This window comes from Pseudopodoces humilis, chromosome 20 (assembly GCF_049639895.1).
Source record: "Pseudopodoces humilis isolate 2021_Gansu_Grassland_sample_001 chromosome 20, ASM4963989v1, whole genome shotgun sequence".
In the NCBI taxonomy this organism is placed as follows: Eukaryota; Metazoa; Chordata; class Aves; order Passeriformes; family Paridae; genus Pseudopodoces; species Pseudopodoces humilis.
Window position 1 is genome coordinate 8352150 of NC_142219.1, and position 22408 is coordinate 8374557.

At 40.3% G+C, this 22408-nt stretch overlaps 2 protein-coding genes across 3 annotated transcripts in view; one reads left to right on the forward strand and one right to left on the reverse strand.

The window, feature by feature from the left end:
• PI4KA (phosphatidylinositol 4-kinase alpha) overlaps positions 1–13126 on the reverse strand; it is a 54147-nt gene extending 41021 nt beyond the window's left edge. Inside the window, exons 1-14 of one of the 2 annotated variants that reach the window (XM_005524394.2) lie at positions 12905–13126; positions 10808–10924; positions 9617–9710; positions 8872–8960; positions 8330–8402; positions 7807–8066; positions 7063–7132; positions 5015–5163; positions 4368–4433; positions 3251–3347; positions 2673–2864; positions 1943–2043; positions 1053–1182; positions 195–327 (exon numbers count right to left, since the gene is read on the reverse strand). In XM_005524394.2, the coding sequence (XP_005524451.2) occupies positions 195–327; positions 1053–1182; positions 1943–2043; positions 2673–2864; positions 3251–3347; positions 4368–4433; positions 5015–5163; positions 7063–7132; positions 7807–8066; positions 8330–8402; positions 8872–8960; positions 9617–9710; positions 10808–10924; positions 12905–13126 (1793 nt within the window). The remainder of the gene's footprint in view (positions 1–194; positions 328–1052; positions 1183–1942; positions 2044–2672; positions 2865–3250; positions 3348–4367; positions 4434–5014; positions 5164–7062; positions 7133–7806; positions 8067–8329; positions 8403–8871; positions 8961–9616; positions 9711–10807; positions 10925–12904) is intronic. The other variant, XM_014253780.2, reaches the window with a different exon arrangement.
• A 273-nt stretch (positions 13127–13399) lies between these two features.
• SNAP29 (synaptosome associated protein 29) lies at positions 13400–21954 on the forward strand. The gene is made up of 5 exons (XM_005524396.3): positions 13400–13735; positions 15157–15353; positions 15566–15651; positions 16636–16740; positions 17742–21954. The coding sequence occupies exons 1-5, from the start codon at positions 13526–13528 to the stop codon at positions 17897–17899; spliced, it is 756 nt and encodes a 251-aa protein (XP_005524453.1). The 5' UTR covers positions 13400–13525; the 3' UTR covers positions 17900–21954.
• Positions 21955–22408: the final 454 nt, after the last annotated feature.

Genomic DNA, 22408 nt, shown 5'->3' on the forward strand with positions numbered 1-22408 from the left:
AGGACATAAACAGAACCAAGAGATGCCTGAAGGAAAATGAAGTCATGACCAAACAAGGCACAAAGACTTCACTGGCAGCACAGAGCAGAACCTTCTAAATGGGCACAGTACTTTTCTGCAAGGGAAATAGCATGTGTTCAGCATGGTGCCAGGGAAATAGCACATGTCCAGCATGGTGCCAGCCCCCCTCTTACCTGCAGATGTTGTCTATGGCAATGTCACGCAGCTGCTCATACATGGATGGCTGACCTTTCTTGCCAGGCATTACATTTAGAGTGGATTCTGAATGCTCGTTGGTAACACTAATCTTGATGTCATTCCCACCTACTAAGAACACAGGAGTACAGAAATCAACACCACTTAATGAGCTATACAAGCCATTACAGTATTTGACTATTCCTATATTATTATTCCTAAATATAGCCACTTACTACTTTACTGTTTTGCTCTAGCCTTACAATTGTGCTTTTGCACCAGCGATTCAAATTTTTCTTCTGGAAATCATACCTCGGTATTAAAATTTAAAAACAACAACAAAATCCTGCCAAATGCCAAGACAGTCACATGGCTGGAGCAGAGGATGCATATGGGGAGTGTGAAGAACGTGACCTAGTTCACTCTGGAGAAGCAGTAGTTTTGGACAGACCCAGTGACTGCCTCCCAAACTGCAAAGTAGGCTACAGGGCAGACAGAAGCAGCCTTTGTAGGAGAATTAGACACAATAGCCTCAACTTGAAACAAGGGAGGTTCCAACTGGGTATGTAATTTCACTATGAGTTTAATTATGCACTAGCTCTGGCTGCAGAGTTCTACTCAAGACAGAAGCGCTCAGTGTCAGCAGAAGAGGCACAGCAGTTCTACTGCTTACCCCTAGATACACTTCTACCAGAATTTCATTTGCTTCCCTTCTCCCCACCTCCAAAAAAAAATTGCACAATTCCATTTCCACCCATTTCCACCTACAGCTGCATCACCACAAAATACCAAAAAGTATGAAAAAGCCACACAATGTGAAAATCAATCACTCAGGAGCACAGGCTTATTTCCTTTACCTGTGTGGTACTGGCTGTGATATTTGTAAAGCTTCACAAGCACTGGGGAAGGTATCACAAGAAAGTCTCTCAATGATGGATTGACAGAATGAACTACAACAGGGAACCTCTCACACAAACGACCCAAGCCCTAAAAAGGAAAAAAAAAAACAAACAAAAAAAACAAGACAAAACCAACAAAACAGAATAAAACAGCAATGTTTTTATTTCAGCTGCAAGCTTGCAACTTCAGCTCAATACAAACAAACAGAAAACAAAATAAATCCTACATAGTTTTGAGATTCAACTTTTAGCAGAAGATTTAGACATTTTTAGCCTCTAACCAGTTTAGATTATTCTAGGGTATGTCATATACCACTCAAGCCTTGCTGCTCCCTTCCTGGGTGCTTTCATAGGAGTTACATGACATTAACTGCACTCACCAAAAATAAAGTTACTGTACAAGCTCCAACATCTAGAGGAACCTGATAACTTACAACTTATGTGGTAGAAAACACCACATTTGTAAGACTAGGTAAGTGCCCAATAAGCAGACAAAAATTAGAATAACCAAGGCTTAGTCTAAAACCTCAGTTAAAACATTGGGACTGGCAGGTCACTATCCGTGTAATGGACTAAGAAGCTAAATAGTTCTAATAAATAGAAATTAAATACTGGCTAAAAAACTCTCATGAATATTCTTGTTCAAGAAGTCGTCGAGTTAAGAAAATTCTAAAAGCAGTTCCTAGTTTTCACACCTGACCTCTGAAACCCAAATGAAGAACACAATGATGGAAAGTAATAAAAATAGCAGATAAACTATTCTAGCAATCTGTAAAATTCCCTACACTCTCACTCACTGATACAGTGAGTAATTACAGTAACTAATGACAAATGCTGTAATGACAGACCTGCAAACAGCAAATTAGCAGTGGCAAATGAGCAATTATGACTTTGCTTGAGGTTTTTGACTGCAGTTTCTCTGATAACTTGATGCACAGGTTCTCTGCACCTTAAATCAAAAAATCCAATACAAAAAGTTATTTTCAATTTGTTATTAGGCCACACACAACCCAATGCTTACTGGAATTTCTAAAATAATGGAGAGAATTTATAAGCTTAAAGCTTCTAGTATAAGATTCAGTGCTGCTTCTGCAAAAATAGTTTTAGAAACTTAGCACCTGCACCAAACAGCTCTAACACTGCGTCTGAAAGAATGACAATACTTAAAGCTGATTTTGAGCATACTTCATACTGAACAGAAATCAAATATTGCAATGTCCAAAATGAAAATATCCTTCACATATTCAGCAGATGTAAAATCTATACAACAAGAAAGAAAATAGAGAAAAAGTAAGAAAGAGTTTCCCAAAATAAATAGCTGCATGCAATTCAGCATCTAGAGCATCCCCTGGAGATAATTAATAGAAGTTTCTGTTTCCATTTCTATAAAGAGATGTCTAACTACTCAGCCAACTAATCTGACAACCTTTTGACAGAAATTTTACTCTCGTATTCTAAAAGTAAGAAGTATTCCACGAAATTTAATATTTCTCTGAGAACCATCTACTCTGTAAGTATTTCTGCAACTTAGAACACAACGAACAGACACTGTAGAGACCAAAGAACATTTTTTTTTACTTTGCTCATCTTTCACAGCCCACACCATGAGATCCACACAGGCAGCATTGGCCTGACAACGCAGTTTTAAAGGGCTCAGTTCATTGTGCAGTCGATCCACATCGTGGAGGATTTTCTGAAGTTCTGACTGGCTGCTGTTGAATTGTTCCAGCACAAAATCATGGATTTCCTTCACAAATGAGTTGGGAAGGTCTAAAAAAAAAAAAAGGAGACAACATTATACTGGAAGGATTGAAGTCAGTGTATCAGGATAACAGCATATATAAAAGTCATTGCTACATTATAAATTATATTATTTAATCAGGTTTATGTCCTGTCTAAAAGACAAATATAATAACAAAGTCCACCAGTGAACAGACAATTCAAATGCTATCTATTAATCCTTTTAAAGCTGGTCCAAACATTTTTTCCTACTTCCATAGCACCTTTTTAATATGGAAACATTTCAAAATACAAATTTAATACCATAAGTAGAGTTCCCAGGAAATGTAAATCCAATGTTCAAGCACTCAATACAAAGCAGATGATGCTTGAGATCCTAAACATAATGAAAGATAAATAAAAAAAAAATACTATACCTTTCATATAGTATAGTGTGTCTCTCAGCATTTTAAACTGAGCAAGATAAAGAGGGTCACTGAAGGTTTTGTAATAGAGATCTGTACTAGAACCCATCTGAAAGAGAAAATCTTTCATTAGATTCAAAAGGAAGATCTTAGATTCAAAAGGAAGTATCTTACATTATACAAATAAATATATCTCAGTCCACCTCCACAATGTAAACAAGTGTATAAAACAGGTACAAGAAGTAACTTCACAGCTTTTCCCCCTCTGCTAGTAATGAAAGAAAAAGTACAGCCATTCAATGCATTAAACAAGATTCAGTCACTGATTGGAAGAGCACATCTGTTTCTCTAACAATGGGGCTAAAAACAAAAAAGAAAAATAAAGGCGGGGCTCAAAGCTCTGATTTTACTGAGATGGAAAAAAGAGAGGCTGAAGTTGTCTCCACTCAGGCCTACATTTTGAATATGGCAGTGCTCAATGGGAGGCTGAGAGCAAAGCAGAGTCATTTCTGCACACATTTCAGCACACACCCCTTTCAGCACAGCTTTATGCCCTGAGGAATAAGGCAAACTCCATAAAATGTGGTGGAGGCTGTGACAGAACTGCACCCAGGGGAGAGGAGAACAAGAAACACGTCCTTATTCTGAAACGAGGACTCACAGACCTAAAGAACCAAGTCTGCCACCTCTGAAAGTGCATGAGATGAAACACTGACAAACTCATAGAAAGGCACCTAAGACAGCAGCAGCGATTTCCAAGCCACAAACTGACAACAACCAACACATTTCATATATGTGAAGAAAAGACAGTGTTACTGCAATATGCAAGAAAGACCTCAGTCTACAGTAAACCAGTTTGGGGCAATCAATGCTGTAATTTATTAGGACAACACAGCTAATGTAGGAAAATAACTATTTCCTCCTATGTTAGTGAAAAACATCAACCCCCATCACCATTTTCACATAGTCTAAGGCTAGATTTAAATCACTGAAAGAGCTGTTCAGAAAGGAAATTAGTATCATTTTGCAAAGATAAAGCATACCTTATATCAGTAAAATACTGATTTTGTAAGTAATAAGGCAAAAAATGAAATATTAAAGTCATTAAAGAAGGAAGGTAAAACCATACCTCTGCAACTTCTGCTATAACTCCATCTAAGGTTTTCAGAAGAGAATCCTCAACAATCTGCTTTACCTATGGAGGAAAACAACCCAAACTGAAACAGGATGTTTCCTGTTAGTGACTCTAGATAGGAGAATATCATTTAGTAATTCTGCTAATGCACAGAAAACACAAGTCACTTCACTACAAAGTCTCAGATAAAATTAAGGCTGCAACAAGAACTTTTGAGCCTCTCTGCTGTTTCAGAATAGCTGATGCCAGAAGCAGACAGGGCCTGCAGCTTCTGTCACTCGTGCAAATTGCCAGCAAACAAATCCTTTAGGAAGTCTCACTCTCTCAGCAAAACCCAATCTTCTATTTCAGCAGCTAGCAGTATGCAGGTTACACCAGAACTAGTGGTCTGCAAGACTCAAGCAGGAAGCAGTTGACATAAACTTACTGAATTTTCCAAATTCTGCATGGTTTATATGAGAGCTTTTCAGGATCACTACTGAAGTGTGACATTAAATGATATAAAACCAAAATTACACACAGCTTGAGAGACAAAGTTGGTTTACTTCCAATTCTAAATGTTTAAACTTAAACTGTGTCTATTTCTAGCAATTATCTAGAACACAGTGACACTGCAGTCTTCATAAGGAGCCATCACGAACCATGTTCAACAGCTGTCGGAGCATTTCCAGCGGGATGTTAAACTCTTTATTGTTAATACCATTGAAGAGAGGAGAAACTGAAAAGCTGGAGCTGATTGTGGAGAAGTAATAATCAGGATCCAGTGCACTGCCATCAGGAAGATATGAACCTGATCAGAAAAAAATGGAAATACAAGTTTGAGAGAAAGGATATTAACTTTCTTTAATGGAAACATTTAGCCACTATAAAAGAGTTCTTTCTAACACAGTCTTTAACCTGCCAGAGGTTTCAGCTCATCTACTGGTAAATTAAGACAGAAAGCTATGATAGAATTATCATTAGAAATTCAGTATCACAACAGAGAATTCATTACAATAACTTGTGTCTAAGCCAGAGATACTTCTGACAAACCTTTCCAGATGACTGATGTGCATTTACCTGAAAACATCTGTAAATGTCCTTTAGATGAGAAGCACAGAGATGCAAAGTACAGGTTAAGTCAAAACAATCTTGCAAGGTTTTCCCCTGTATTAGATTAAAATGAACACATGGCACAGTGTCCATCTTAGAAGAGGCACCAATTCACCACAGCAATTTGAAGAGAATCAAATTATTTTTCGGATTCAAGTACTCTATTAAGCAAACAACTTGCTCAGCAAACTGCTCTTGGCTCTGTTTCCTATTGAGAAATTACATCTCATGCCTTACTGAAGTGCTCAGCTGGCTGTGCTAGAGTAATGTTCTCCTGATTAACAGGCTTTCAAGCAAGACTATTTATTGACAACAACAAAAAGTCCTCAGCTCTTTTTTTTTTCAAAACCAAGGTCACTATTCATCTTCTTTAGAAGGCATGGCTATATCAACAGAAGTAATACAAGGATTGACTGTAGCTGAAATATTTGATAGAAGTTAGTACTGAAAATAAAATCCTGACTGGAATAATCATAACTCTACCAGAGAGACAACTAAAATAATTTAAAAAATATTTACAGAGTTGTCCACTATTCACTTATAAATTTAAGATTATTTCTGTTCTACTACAGTAGTATCTCTCTAACCTGCAGCCTTTGGGTTTTGTCTATTTTTTCAATTCAAACCATGAAGACCACAACATTGAAGAAAAATACATTGGTTCAACACAATAGACAGATAAACAGGTCTGTTCCTACCTGGCAATTTAAGAACTACCCTCCAATCCCATTATATGACTGAGGAAAAGATGCCTCTAGAAATAGCAACGTGAAGGAAAAAGAAAAGCAATGTGGAAGAAATTAATTTAAGCCAGGGCTTGAGAGAGGAGAATGACCCAGAAACAGAGAAAGCCCAAACTGTTAAAAACCTGAAAGGGCCAGACAAAACCAGAGACACCAAAACAGCTCAGATGCAGAGCTAGTCCTCCACATGATTCATGAAGAAGAGCTTATTTTTAAGCCCTGCGTCAACTTAGAACGCACAGATGGAGCTCTACTGCAACTCATTATTAAGAGTTTGCGTGTTAATTCCTGAAACTTTCTCAGGTTTTGGCCTTCTATGATACAGTAACTAATGCACATTACTGAACACTCCACTGCACTGTCTCCTTTAGTATTTCTTGCTTCAGCAAATTACTGGGTCTTCCACAATGACTCACATCACACTCACTCCAAATGAAGCAGTTGTTTTGGATTTATATAATGTGCCACAAGTCTCAAAATTCCAGACCCCAGTTCAACAATGTTGTTGTCTACTGAAGCACAATATTAACTCTTGTTCCTCAAAGTTACTCAGCCTAATCTCCTGAAATCCTTTTGGCCTAGCTGAATTAAGCTCTTCAGTACTAGGCACTGCCTATCAGGAAGAGAATCAAGAAACAAGTGAAAAATACCTGAGCCTAGAAATTACTGGTGTTAATAATTACTTGCTACTGTCCTTAAACCAGAGTTTTGTAAAAAATCCTAGCCAGCATGTGCCACGAATTCCTATAATAACTCTAAAAGGCAGGGAAAGGGATCAAAAGTTTTTTTGTTTTAAATTTTCTATAAATAGCAACAAAACCCCAAATCACAGACTGTTCCTTAAGGTAATCTACCTTCAAAGTAATGAATTGCAGCAGGTCCTCCAGGAGAGCTGGGAGGGGGAAGCCCACGTTCAGGACTAACCTGAAACATTGCACAGAAGCCGTATTTTAGAAAATATAAAACATTTAAAAACCTGTCAAGGAGTAGATTGCACTTTAAAATGAAACACAGCTTCAAGCAAAACTAACAGAAACTACATATTGTTTGGTCTAACAGCACTATTCAGCCAAAAATGGGAAGTTAAAATATGCCAGTTCAGTGCTTTTGACTAAAGCGGAGATCAGAATGGTAACTCCCCCACAGTATGAAACTATGCCCAGTAACAACCTGTAGTTTCAAACCACCATCTGAATCCAGTCTTCCCCTAAGACAATGAACATCCACAGCCTCTGGTGAAACCATGAAGAGCTCCTGTATCCTCTTGTGAAAACTTCAGCCATTAAGTGCCAGCATCCTGATTTTACAGCTATACATTACAATGCCTTTTCATGATAATAACACAAGGAATGGAATTTGCCAAATGCTCCATGTAAAGACTTACTAGTACAGTTGCTGCTTTAACTGTCACTGCTTGTTCTGTGATTCAGAAACTACAAAACTATTTTGAAATTCAGTTGTGGAACCTCAATAAAGATATTTGTATTTGGTCAAACAATGTGTTAAGAGACTCTGCATATCCAGGCTTAAGTCTTAACTCCACTGAGATCAAGAAATTATCTCAGTGCTGACTCTGACACAGAGGAGGGCATACAAACCTGTGTGATGCTGGATACACTGCTAGTCTTTCTCTTCAGTGTTCCTTCCTGGCAAACAGTGAGCAGAGAACTGGGAAGAATTGATCTGAAATCATTAAAGGATCGCCTGCGAATTCCTTCGAGCTCTTCTGGAACTCTCAGGGAATGTGGGGGAATTTTAGGAAAAAGCTTTGAAAGGAGAGCCTCCTCTGAATTGCTGTAGCGACCAAAGGCTCGAGAAATTCCAATCAGGCAGGGCACTGCATACTTGCATAAATATTCTGGAAAAGAAAAACACATGTAACAGCACATTAACAGTAACTTAGAACTTCCTCTTCATGGTTTTGCTACCACTTCACGATTAAAGCATCACAAATTACTACAATTCTGCTTCCGTATTTTCTAGTCAGCAACAAACAATAGAGAAGTGCTACAGAAAGCTGAAAGACAAAATTCACTTTTCAGGATTGATCCTGATAACCAGCAAACACAAGAGAATTTCTGAGGAGAGGAGTTACAAATACAGTAACCATTTTATCACTACCTTTATCGTGCATTTGTGGTGTCTGGCACATTCCCAACAGGAACTGCATTACTTGTAGGACTGCATCCAAAATCTAAAGTCATCAAGACAGACAAAAACATCTTTTGGTAAAGAGATATCATTATCTTACACCAGATCACTATAACAAATGAAACTTGTAAATATTAATGTAATCACCTCTGTGAAATTTCTTAATACTGTGTGACTAAAAGATTACATTGCCCTCCATAAGGTTACAGAGCTTCTCTTGTAGTCTGCAGTGAGCTGCAAGTACTACTCGATAAAACAGCAGCACTCCCAACCTCAGCATCAAAACTGAAATTTTAAAACTGGGCTCAGCAACTGACACCCAAAAGTAACTGCAGACCTATGAATATCCTCTAAGTACTTGACTATCAAGACAAGCAAATTAATGCATCAGCGCACACACTAAAGCAATCAGCCCCTTGCTGACAGGGAGCAGCTGTGCTCTTCTCCAGACATTTGTCAGGATTGCAGCATTGGAGAACTGGGTAACACAACAGCACAAACTTAAACTCCACCTGCTCTCGGAGAGATGCATCCCTGTAAGCAACGTCAGACAACAGTGTCACTAAGCAGAAGCTGAAGTTTTCTGCCACTGGAAGCAAACCTGCAAAGTAATGGAGAGAAAATCAGGCACTTAAACCTTGTTTGACAAAACCAACATGCAAAGAGCAAACTGTAATAAAGCAAGAAGACGCAAGTGACTCCCATGTCATAAAGTTCTGAGACAGACTGTAGACAAAAATAGTATTACATACAAAATTTAGAAATACTCTAACCATCATAATTTTAGCATAAATGTTTAAAGAAAATTCAGAATTAAAAACCTTCCCAGGCCTAATTAGAAATAAACCTTAATTATATAATACTGTATAAAAGTATTCATACATTAAGGGAGCAAAAAATGAAGTGGTTTAAACAGCAACTAAGCATCAAAGCTAAAAGTAGAGCATACAAATCTCACGTTCCACTCTCCTACCCTAGCTACTACACAATTTCTCCAGTTTAGTAACGAAACATATTGAACACAGAACTATTTGGAAAGTGCAATTCATCTAAAAGCAGCCAGGCAGGAAAACAGGGATCTATTCAACTTCCTTTGGCTTCTAAAGAAAATCAATGTTAAAGGCTGTCCAAGCCAGGAGCTAAGTAAGAACACAGCAGGACTTCTCCCCTCCCCGTGAACCGCGTCCCAAACAACCTTTGCTATTTCTATTTCCTGGCTAGCGTTCCATGACAAAGATCAAAAAATCCAAATATCACCTCTGCCTTTCCGTGCATTGCTTTCTTCTATCCACTGGACTTTGGGAAGGCCCTTCAGGAGCCGCAGAAGGTAAGGAACCAAAGTATCCTTGTGCTAAAGAAGAAAATATTTTATTTAAAATGGAGGAGAAAAGCTGAACCATATAGTCTTAAGATATTTTAGAGATATGGTAAAATTGCATTAGCTCACACAGAACTTGCTTCTAATGATTACTCCACAGGCTTCTTGACTATTGCAAAACTGATTTCAAAACAAGCAAATGAAAGTAACCCAATTCAGTGCCTTAAATCCAAGCCTTTCACTTGAGGCAACAGATCATTCTCTGTAAAAGCTGGAGAAGAAAGTTCCAGAACAGTAGCTAACCCCAAACATTTTATTATTTGACAGCAAGCTCCCAAAATAATTTTAAGACAGCTAGAAATTCAGAGCGCCAGTGCCAATTCAGTACACGTGATGCATCCCATGGCCTTACGCAAGTCACTTAACACATCTATGTAACACTTCAGCTCCCTCACCTGCAAATCAAAGCACAGCACAGCTGCCTTATAAAAAACCCCAAACAAACACAAAAAAAAAAAAACAAAAACGAGGTCAATAATACCCATGCAAGCTGTGCATGCAATATGAAAGAATTCAAGGTGAGGTCTAATAGCATTGGACCTGGGACTCTGTCCATGCTTCCTTTCGTCTACACAGAACAATACCAGGCCCAGTAGTCAAAGGGAAGAGAACCAGCTTGTGCTGACCCTGCTGGCAGACACAGAAGGGATGTTTGTGTATAATGCAGCCTGTGTGCCCTGTCTGTCTGTTTATCCTGGCATGAAAGGGCCCATTGCAAACCTGGCCTTCAGGAGTGCACTGGAGCATCCCTGTCAGTCAGGAGCATGGGGGGAAGAACATGCAGTGACAAATCTGGTTTGAGTAAATCCTCCTGAATACTCTCTCCCTTCTCTGCTTAAGCCATGATGACCAGAAAACACAGCAGCAATTTGGCTGTGGCAGTGCCATGGCTACTGCCTATCGCACTTACCAGTATTCCCCTGCTCTCTTGACTGCATCCATCCCTTATCTCTGGCCTTTTTAATTACTTTTATGAAGAACAAATACCAACTTCTCATTCATTGAACAACAAAACTTGAATTAATCCAAGATCTTTGAAGGTAAATAGGTAGCCTAAGTGAGAAAAATACCTGAAGGTCAGATTCAATAAGGAAGATTCCTAAAGCAATAACAGCATCCCTACGACGTTCATCCAACTGGAAAATCCCGTGGAAATCCACTGGACACATACAGAGCAGCTTTTGTACCTGAAAAACAGCAGAAGGAAAGAGATTGAAAAACAATTTGGAGCTTGTCTGACACACACAGTAGTCTCTCCATCTTCTGGAATACATCTGGCCACATTACCCTCATTCCATCATCAATCTTAGTGAGAACATTCAAGGACAAGGAAGAGTGATGACAGAAACCAGAAAAAGACAGAAAAATTTCAAGTGGATGTCGAACATTTTTTCTACGACATGGGTCAATTTAAAGGTTTTCTTCAACACTTGATCAAAGTGCTGAAGTATGATAAAGCCTTTGTTCCACTATTTCACTCTTAAATGTGCAGGAAATTTGCAGCAGGCACTTTCATTATATGACTCAATTCCTGTAAACAAAAAAAATAGGTGGATGTAACTTCAGTTACAGCTGCACCAATGCCTTTCTACATATACAGCACTAAACAATTAACTTTCAACACAACAGATTAAGTTTTCAGAACAATTACTATCTCACTACTTACCTATTACTTCTCTCCATACTTAATGCATGTTTAAAGAATACATCAAACCTCCCAAATACTTTGTCCTTCTATGGAATTGTTAATAAATGGGAAAATGCAACAAGCATGTTGCCTTTTTATAAATTTCCTTTATGTTAGTAAATACTATCTAAAAACAGCCCTCATAATAAATAACTGTTTGACTTACCAATGTTTGAATGTCAAGTCACTTCCTGTTTAGATAACTCTCTGAACATCCCACTTTGAAATTTCTAAAGCAAGACACAACCTCTCTAGAGGATTAGAAGAATTGACTGGATGCTCAGTGCAATTCAAGATTCTGGTCCTTCAGCTGCCAAACCTCCTAATTACAAGACCTGTAGTACAACACAGATAATCCTCTTGCTCAACACAAAATGCAGTAGACGAAATATGAACTTTGGAAAATGACTGCTGATATGTGCGTTCCACGTCAGGTTACATTTGCAATAATATGAGTGAACAACTTTAGCTAGATACAAACTGTTAGTATCATTGAACTGCTATATTCTGTCAAACTGCAAAAAAAAATTAAAATCCCTGGATATTTATGAACCAACAAGCAGGGCGTAAAAAAATTATGCACCGTTGGCTGTCACACCAACGGTACATTTCGAGAATAAGAAATAAGAAAAGAAGGCTGCAACAGCTGGCCCAGAACAAGCCCTATAGTTTTCATCAGCAAAGACAGGTGATTTTTTCAGCTATTAAGTCATGATTATTGCCTGATGCAATTCGGACATGCTGTCACTTCGTGGCCAGTCCGGGCGCAGCAGACTGTGCATCCCTGCTGCGGGCAGCAGCACACGCACCTGCCCGGGAGTGGGACAGCCCCTCGGGGCACTGCCCAGACACGGATCCCCGCGTTCTCCCGTCAGCACGGCTTTATCTCACCACATTTCACCCGGCACTGATTGCGTCGCCTGGATTTAACAAGATACGTGGAAGAAAGCAACCAGCCCTAATTAGGTTGAGACTAATTACTCCCACACGACCATATTCTACAGACTTGGGGGACATGCAGCAAGATCCAGTTCCTCGCCCCGAGGGTGCGCTGCTGACCAGAATTTTTGGGTCAAGCTAGCCCACACGAGCATCCCTGAGGCCCAACTGCCCCGGACGCAGGGACGGGCGAAGCTGGGGTGACAGAACCCTCTCAGAGCCCACAGACAGCCCCGCCCAGGCAGAGCCGCGTCCTCTGGGGCATCTCCCGGTCCGCGGGCACGCTCGCTGCCCCTAACCCGCTTCCCACTGCCCAGGGGTCGGCCGGACACCCCGACACGGCACAAACAGCGCACAGAAGGGGCCACGAGCGGCGCTGACCGGGCTGCTCTCGAGTCCCGTGTACGCAGGGGCCACCCCTGCCGCGGCACGGCCCCCCCGCCACACGCGGCTGCCACGCGTGACAACCCCGCAGTCTGCCCACACGCAGCGCCCCACACGCAGCCCCACGCGTGTCGGGCGCCCCCACAAACGCCCTCACCTTCTCCAGGGGCGCCGGGTTCTGCACCGCCAGCGACCGCGCCAGTGACAGCACCGTGTTGAAGTAAAAGCCGCGCGCGGTGGCCGCGCTGCTCCCGCGGCCCGCAGAGCCCGCGGAGGGAGCCGCGGCGGTCCCGGCCGTGGCGGCCGCCGTCCCGGCCGCCGCCGCCGTGGCCGCCGTGGCCGCAGCCGCCGCTGCCGCCGCCACCGCCGCGGCCGCCATGTTGTGGGGGAACGGCGCCGGGCAGCCCGTCCCGCCCCCGCCCGCGAGATCAGCGCCTCCCGCGGGAGCACGGGGCACCAATCGCGCCACAAAGATGGCAGCGCCCAGTGCGGCTTCACTTCCGCCCGGTGACCTGCCTTCGCTGCGCAGCCGTCTCTTCACATCTTCCCCCCCTGCCGCAGTGGTCCCGCCCGGAAGCCGCCTATCCACCAGCGGCGCTGCGGTGCGCCCACCCCGCCTCGCGGGGGGGAAGGCTGTCGGTGGCTGCTTACGGCGCTTCCGCCCGGCGCTCGGTGCCGTGGGTGGAAGCAGCGGAGCGGCCGCGGCCCGAGGCGGGGGCTAGGGCGGTTGTGTGAGCGGGGAGGCCTCCTCACGGGCGTTCTCGCAGTCGGCGGTGCCATGTCGGCGCTTCCGAGGAGCTACAACCCGTTCGCGGAGGACGAGGAGGAGGATGTGGCGCCGGCGGCTCCCGGCGGGGCGGGCGGCACGGACCGGCAGCGGTACTTGCAGCAGGAGGTGCTGCGCCGCTCCGCCGCCACCGCCGACAGCACCACCCGCTCCCTGTCGCTTCTCTACGAGTCCGAGCGCATCGGCGTGGCCGCCTCCGAGGTGGGTCAGGGCCGGGAGCGGAGCCTTGGCCCCTGGGCCGCTGGGGAGGAGCGGCCGCAGGCCCCGAGCGCTCCCCCTTCGCTCACATCTCCGGAAGGGAAGTCTTGTGCTCCCTGTTCCCCTGGACAGTCTCCTGAAAAGTCCCTCTTTACTTGATATTTTCCAGTCAGTCTGTCTCTGTGTTTTCTGGATGGTGGCGTTTGGGTTTTAAGGGAAAAATCTCAGTTATAGCCTATGTGTCTGAATAGTACTGAGGCTGGGACTCGGCGGTGTTTTCAGCCGATTTCAACAGTTCTTACTAATTTTTAGCTGACTAAAAAGTTTTTAGCAGTGGTTAGATGAAGGGCCTTCCCTCTTAGTTGTTTGTGATGTGCTTCGGTTCACCCTGATTAATCATTTCCTTCATTCCTTAGGCTCTGTTTCAGCACTTTGTGCTCGGGCTCATAAAGGTCTTGTCCACTGTGTCACCGGCTATAATGGGATGCTCCTTGGGTGATGTAGCCTAAATTAACCCCAGGCCATCCCCAAGCTGCAGCCAGTCCTTATGTTCAGAAGGTTCTTAGTGGGACTTCTGTGAACTTCCAGACTTGTAATTTGTTTGTCCAGGAAATCACAAGTGAGGAATCAAGAATTCAGGCTTGATGCCTGTGGTAAAGCTTGAAGACTGTGTGTTTGCCCTTTATTGAGAGGGGGAAAAACATATTCAACTAAAATTTCCCAGAGTTTAACAAGAACGTGAACACAAGTTCTTTGTTTGGCACTGGTGGTAGCTGCAGGCAACTTTCCTGCCAGCATTAATCTTTGGGTTACTCTGGAACAGTGGTTGTGCTGCTGAATTAGAAAATAATGTACTTCTATATATAAAAATTCCTAAATCCTGCACTGCTAAAATTAACTAAAATATTCCTGAAGTCTGAAGAAATTATGTTTGTGTATATTTCTTTTGGTTATTCTACTTGTAAGTTATCAAAAACCTCCCAGTAAGGTGGAAATAGATTCCCTTCCCAATGAAGGTGCCACTCATAACTAGAAATTGCCCTGCTTGCTCATTCCCCTGACATAAACCTGTGCATTTCCACCACATCACCCATCTGGTGGTCAGCCATAGAGGCAAATGTCAGCTTGACAAAAGGCTAGTACAGGAAGCTCCTGGATTTTTTTGTGGTAGGTGCCACGAACCCAAGAAGTCTCAGGGATGAGGATTTTACAGCTTGTTAATGCAGTGGCTGACAGGCAACTTTTGATTGAAATGCCCTGGAGGAAGGGGAGCAAAGGAAAAAGCTGTTTGCCCTCAGAAATAATCTGCACAGGTGAAGGAGTGGTGTTAATTTTTCTTTAGCGTGTCACCTTTAGTGTTAATTAATTGATGGCTCAGTTTATCCTGGCTTTATGATCTGCTTTTCTCTGTCAATACCTGTTAGGAGCTCATCCGTCAGGGAGAGGCTCTGAAGCGCACGGAGCAGATGGTGGATAAAATGGACCAGGACTTGAAAACGAGTCAAAGGCACATAAACAGCATCAAGAGTGTTTGGGGGGGCTTGGTAAACTACTTCAAAGCCAAACCTCCAGAGAGCAAGCCAGAGCAGAATGGAGCCCCTGAATATTATGCTAACAGCAGGTAAATAACATAAACTTTTTATTTAGGACTTGTCTCCCACAGCATCTCTGAAATGTCACCAGAAAATCAGAAAGTAAAACATCTGTTGGTTCTCTCAAACTCTTGTAACTCCTGAGATGGTCTGGCTACCTTTTTTCTTAAATGCTGAATTTTAATTAATTAATTTCATTAAAACAATGCTTTCTTTAATTTTTTTTTCTTTTTTAAAATAGGTTAAAAGAAGCAATGATGTCTAGTAAAGAACAAGAATCAAAATACCAGGAAAGCCATCCAAATTTAAGGAAGCTAGATGATTCAGGTTTGTTAACTTTATTTTACATTGAATGCCTGTCATCTTTGTGGGGCAAACTTCCAGAGTGATGAAGGCAGAGACCCTTCAGCCTGCCCAACTGCTGACTTGCCTTGCTGCCTAACATCTGCAGATTGGTATCCCAGATGCTTCATGTTTGAATTCTATGGAATTGTTTCCATTAAACTCTCATATCCATTGGGAAGATGTTATACCAACTGAAGACTGAAAACACCCAGTGCTTCTATTTGCATAGAGAATGCACAGTGTGTAGACAGGGTTTCCCTAAGTTTGCCAAAATGTTACATGTTCAGAGGTTCTCCTTTTAACCATTGTTTGTCATAGTTTTTAGATACTGTCCTTGTTACTTCAAACATGGATTCTAGCCCTTCATACTGAAGTAATTTCTTGATTCTCAGAAGGTGGTGTATGGAGTTTGGCCTCATTCCTCCTTCTCTCAATCTGATAACTTCTGTGAGGGCCTTTTCGTACTAAATGACTGTTTCTTTATAAAGCGAGCTTCGGTTATTTAACACAGTAAGAGTGGGAAAGCAGCAGGATATCGATGGTGTTGTATGAGAGTTGTATGAGGCTTTTGGGGGCTTGGATCCCATCGCACTCCGTGTAGTGCCGAGCTCTGTCCAGCAGAGGGCAGAGCGGCTCCGACAGCCCGTGCTGCGGCCGCTCGCTGCGAGTCCCGGTGACCGTCCCAGCCCTTTGTCCCCCTGGATGTGCGCTGCGGGCTCCGTTTGCTTTTCTCTCCCAACTCCCTACTAGAACTACAATTAACAGCCCAAAAGAGAATAACTGTAGCTTAAGTGTTCATCTTGAGAGCTGGCTTGAAGACAATGGTCTTGGACTACTGATACTCTGGTTATGTGATTACCTGGCAGCTGTATTCAAGCTAATTTTTAACAGCCTTGCTAAAACTTCAAAACCTCTTCTCACATGCTTTTTCATTATATAATATTCTTTACTCTATACTCTTAACAGATAATGATTTCAACAAAGCAGATTTAGTTTCTTCAGTGCAAAGAGATGCCTGTCCAAAGAACCAACAACTGCGAGCTTACCATCAGAAAATTGATACCAACTTAGGTGAGTGAGGAAACTGAAGGTGTTTGATGTTACACAGTTGTGAAATTTTGATTCCTAAACCAGATAAAATTATTATGTGATATATTTCCAACACTTTTTTTAGTTAACATGCAAAATTTGATAATTTTAAAAATAATTTGCTGGTATTTGCATTTCAAAACTATCTACGTGGTACATCAGTTTAGACCCAAATAATTTAAAGCAGTGCACAGCTTTTGAAATACATGTTTTGCAAAATATTTAATTTGTGGAATTTCTGCATTTCTTTTATTACTTCTCAGAACCATTCAGCTGAGTTTGCCTTCCTTTGTTCTGTCGCATATAGACGAAGTGCCTGTTTGCGTACATGTGTCACTGTGTAGCTGACCTAGAAAGAAGAGATTGGGAAAAAATCAGAAAGGAATAAATCAAAGAGAAATAGTCATAAGAGCTAGTAGAAGCCCATTTGTTCTGTTCAAAAGGTGTGGAAAACTTACTAAGCTCAAGAAGCATTTATACCAATCAATCATGCAATGAAATTGTCACCTTTTGGTCAACTAGAAAATCTAGAAATGGGAGTTTCTCATTTATGATAAATATCTGCTTACATCTTCAGCTCACTGGTATCATCTGTGCATGAAGCAAAACAACTGAGGTAGTAAGCACACTGTATGCTGAGCAGAGAAAACATATACCAAATTTTCTATGAGGTACATTTTTTAAAAAAAGGTAAAAACTACATTACAGGGTATGTAATTTGATAAAGATCCAATCTGGTGGTAAGCATTTGCTTAACAGCAAATGTAAAATGTAAAAAAGGAGGAAGTGACCATTTCTGGTAGTAACAGTACAACAATGAACATACCAGTGCTTCCTGTATTTCAGAGGAACACTCAGACTTGAGGAATTGTACCTAACATTTTCTAACCCAGGGTTTTGGAGAAGAAGGGATCCTGAGTGTCCCTTTAGATAATATGTGTTACAGCACTTTGATTCCTTATGATCCCTCTCTACCCTGACAGATGAGATGTCTTCTGGGCTGAGTCGCCTGAAAAGCCTTGCTCTTGGCCTGCAGACTGAAATAGAAGAGCAGGATGATATGTTGGATCGGCTCACAAAGAAAGTAGAGACACTGGATGTCAACATTAAAAACACTGATAGGAAAGTCCGACAACTTTAAAGGATTTTTAGAATTTCTTTTGCCTGGTATTGGTTCATCCTGAATGCCTCATCTCAACCAATCTCTTAAAAAAAATCTTGGGCAGTATCTGTTTATCTTTTTTTTTCTACTGTGTTACTGGTTTTGTTGTCATTAAAATTATGTAGTCTTAAGTCAGCGCAATACTTTACATTTCCTCTTGGTCTACATGGGAAAAGTGCATGTGGAGTAAAATCTCTCAGCATTGGGTCAGGATGCCCCACTCAGTTGTGTAACTGTGTCATGTGCATGGAGGAATTCGCACTCCACAAAGCTGCAGTGTCCTTGGCCTGGGAGCTCTGATGAGAAAAGGAACTGCATTTTTGCCTCTGTTTTGGGGAGGGGGCAGGGGGAACATAATGTGATGCTTTGTTCAGAACAAATGTTGCTAATTCTGTTTACCTACAGATACGTTAAATTCAGAAAAAAATGCTGATTTCCAGCTGTAAAAATATTTTTAAGTGACTGTTCTCCAGCATTTCTGGGGCTTAAGGAATGAACTGTTCTGTGGAAGTTGTAAAATATGAAGAGTGTCTTGTATTAATGTAATATCCTGTGTTGTGTTACCTTTCCTAAGATGACTTTGCCCAAATGGTGCATCCACAAATTGTGGTTTTTATGTTTAGGTAGCTAAATACACTTGCCTTTACAGTCTTGTCGGTAAAGATTTCTAAGGGTATCTTATGGTCTGAAAGAAATGTTCCTTGACAGTGACCCAAAAAGTTTGGGTAACAAAATGAGGACTTAAATGTATGTGCTCTTAAAGATTCTTTTGCAGAAATGGTCACCATCTGCTTTTAATTTTCTGCTTTTTCTCAGCTTATTCATTTAGGTGGTTATTTGAAAAAACAGCTTCCATTTTAGAAATGGAGAGTTGGTCTGATAGTGCACAAGCAGATTACAGAAGATTGTTCTTTAGCATTTATTTCAGATGTGATTACAGATGGAGTGCTTTGCTAAGTAATGTGACTGTTAAGAAACTCCACTATGGTTCACATGCATCTGCATTGGCTTAGCAGGTATAAAAAATTCCTGCAAATAAAGAAAAGCCCAAAACCATTTCTGAGTCTTCCAGATAGAATTTGGGTCTTTCACTTTGTTTTGTTCTTTTGTAAGGATCACTGTAGAACAAAATAATCACAATTCTGCTCCAGCCTGACACAAGACATTCAGAACTTGCTGTCTGTCTTGAAAACAAGCAAGGTCCTCCTGTTTGGAGAGGCAAAGGGACCTGTGTCAGTATTGGAGCATCACAAGTGACAGTGTGTGGCTAGGAAGATATTGTTACTTATTTTGAACTAATGCCACGTTGCCTTATGGATTAAAGGTGTTCTGAGCTATCAAGCTTGTCCCCTTCACGGATGTCACATTCATACCCCTCTTGTTCCTTTTTCAAGGGATTTGTTACCTTGAGCTCACTTGCCACAAGGTGCATCCAAACTGTTATGGAGATAAGAGAAACTGAGCCTTTCTTATTTTACTGTGTCCCCAGAAAGTTCACTTCTAGAAAAATAAATCACTGAAAAAGCTACACTTATTTGACATAGTAGTATGGAAAAAATACTATTTCTGGGATACTGGCAGGGTTGAGTTGTGAATTAGATTTAAGGTGAGCTTTTTTTTCCTTTGTTACTTGTGGCATTGATTTCAGTCCCCCCCAAAAAAATCTCTTTTGGAGGGACATAAAACTTCAAGAGCAATTGAGTACCTTTAATTGCTTTTTAATTTTCAGTTTATCTAATTTATGCACATTAAGAATTACAAATAACCTATTAATATATAATTATACTATTTGGGTTTATACCATGATTAATTATTTCACTCTGTTAGAATATTTATTAATGATATGATTTGATATCTCAAGACAGTTGATGCATTTATTTAGTAAATTATAGAGTTTATGTGAAGGAAGATCAAAATTTTGTTTGTACCTTTAGTTTAGTTTCTTACTTGTTTTAATAACACTCCTTTTAGTGTGAAATCTGACTGCAACTGTCACAACTCAGTGTTTACTAAAGTAAGACTGATAACAAGGATGGACTCTGAGACTTTCTTGACTAAGTTATGGCAAATGGAGGAAAAACGTCACTGGAGGATCTGGTTGTGTTATGTGAAGTAAGAAATCTGGAGCTTGAATCCAAGCAAAAATCTTTGATTTAAGGGTGAAGTGTGCTGCCATTCTGATGCCATTCCAGTTTTAGTCTAAATTATTTCAAAAATTAACTCAAGTTTTTGAGCAAATGTTTAGTTGTAGTGGCCTTATGAAATATTCAATGCATCCTGGATATCTTTGATGCCTTTAAAAACACAAGGAGGGAAGGGGAATAAAAAATAAATCCCTATTTCTGCTTGGGGAATAAAAAATAAATCCCTATTTCTGCTTTGGGAATAAAAAATAAATTTCTATTTGTGCTTTGAGAATGCCCTAATCCAAGCAGAGTAAAAACCCAGGATCTCAGCCATGTGGAATCTATACAGATGTCTAACTCCTCATGTCTTCTAACAATCCCATTCACTGCCTCAGTAATGTATGCCTGCCTTTGCTTAGGTTTTCTTGCTCTATTTATTATTTTTGTTTGGTTTTAATGGCCTTGTTTTAAAGGATCATTTACCACACTGGGTTTCTTTTGCAGGGGGAAAAAGATGGTGCATGGATATAAAAGAATTTCTGATACAAACTGAATTGCTTGTCTCTGCTTTCATACTGATTTTTGCTGATAACAAACTTAAGTCTAACTGACATGAGGAGACACCACTATTTTATAATAGTGATGATGTTTTTTATCTCTTGGACTAACTTTCTATCCTAGAGGAAAAGGAAATTTAAAGGAAAATAACCACATGATTTTTGCTTTTCCAGGAAATGCCATTTTGAATGTATAATGAAGGATTTACTTCAGTAGCTTTTCTTATTGTTTCCTGAGATGGAGTTTTATTTCTTCTTGGATACTGTTGAAAAACTTTAACTGTGTAGTGTCCAGGACTTTCAGAAGAAATTTAATTTGCACTTGTGCTAATTTTTGATAAAATGAATGTTGTTGCCTGTATATTCATGTTGGCATATAAGTTGGTGTTCTTGCAGCAAAATAGCTCTGGTTAATTTTATTGGCTTGGGTAGAAGTTTAATAATGTCAGAAGAAGGTGGCAAAAAAAAAACATTTTAAGTGTTCTCTATAAAAGGCAATTTGCCAGTTTCTCAAGAAGTTTGCTGATCAATTTTGAAGATATCTTAAACACTGGGAAGTAGCATATACCCTTCATAACACAGACGTAAAATTCTACAAGCAACAAGGAAAAAGAATGGAAATTACCAGTACCTGATGACTAGATTCCTAGGTGTATTTGATTTTTAATTTTCCTGAGCATTGAATTAAATCTTGTAACAAATTATATGTAGCTGAATTTTAGTCTGTACTACACATATTTCTTTGCTGTGCTGAACTATATTTGCCCTACTGAAATTGTTGCGACATGGTGATGTCAGGGGTTCTTTTAATGTGTGAAATTTATCTGAAATATTTTGCTGCCTAGTGTTTTTGTGATGTCGTTTGTTAAGTGTTGAAACAAAATACCTTCTGCCTTCTGAACAAACATTTTTGTAGGCATTTGTAACATCACATGGAGGATATGTGTTAATTTTTACTTTGAAATACTTAGGATTTAATTTCAAATCACAGGTAGTGATTATTTCTATCTATGACTTTTTTAAACAGACCTTTAATTCTGTGCCACCGAGGTATAACATTTTTTGTATAAGTCAAATTTCGTTCTTTCATTTAAATGCTAAACTGGACTGTAGTTCAGCAGTTTAAGAGATTGAATGGAATGAGTGTTGAATGGTAAGACAGCCAATAAAAGGTGCTTATTGTTAATGAAGAGTTGTTGCACTTATTTCCCAAACTTTTTTTATTACGACTTCATTGATACTTTTCCCCCATAATATCTGTTAAAATGCAGAAACTACTCTATCATGTTTGTTTCAGCATGGACATGCAGCTGGTGGATTTTGTTTTCTTAGAATAAAAGAGAATATGACATTTCTGTGTTTTTCTTGAGTAGATTCTCTTAGATGCTGAGAGAGGAATGTAAACCATTACTACATGTAAACCATTATTTTTGCAAAAGAATTTATTTGTGATGATAAAATAATTCCAGATGTTGCTTAAAAAGTTACTTTGCCACAGTTTGGTATTTGGTATTACCAGGAATATAAATAACTGGATGTGTGCATGAACAGGGGGCAGGTGAAATAGGAGTATGGCAAAAAAAGATACAAACCTTTTTGACCCTCACCTCAATACCTTTTTGAAAACCTTCTTGTGGTATTTGTGTGGTCACAAATTTGGTGATGGTAGAAAACTTGTGAATGTCTTGACCTTCAGGTAGGTTCTTGTATGTAAAGGGAAGAACTTGGCTTCTGATTATTATTTTTTTAATAGAAATTAATTTTGTTTAATTCTATAAAGAGAGATTAAGAAGTGCTATTTATTA

Bases quoted from the DNA above. Each gene is read 5' to 3' on its own strand.
- SNAP29 (XM_005524396.3), top strand. From the start codon at position 13,526: ATGTCGGCGCTTCCGAGGAGCTACAACCCGTTCGCGGAGGACGAGGAG. The intron at 15,354-15,565 runs GTAAATAACATA...TTTTTAAAATAG, and splicing joins GAATATTATGCTAACAGCAG to GTTAAAAGAAGCAATGATGT. The intron at 16,741-17,741 runs GTGAGTGAGGAA...CTACCCTGACAG, and splicing joins GAAAATTGATACCAACTTAG to ATGAGATGTCTTCTGGGCTG.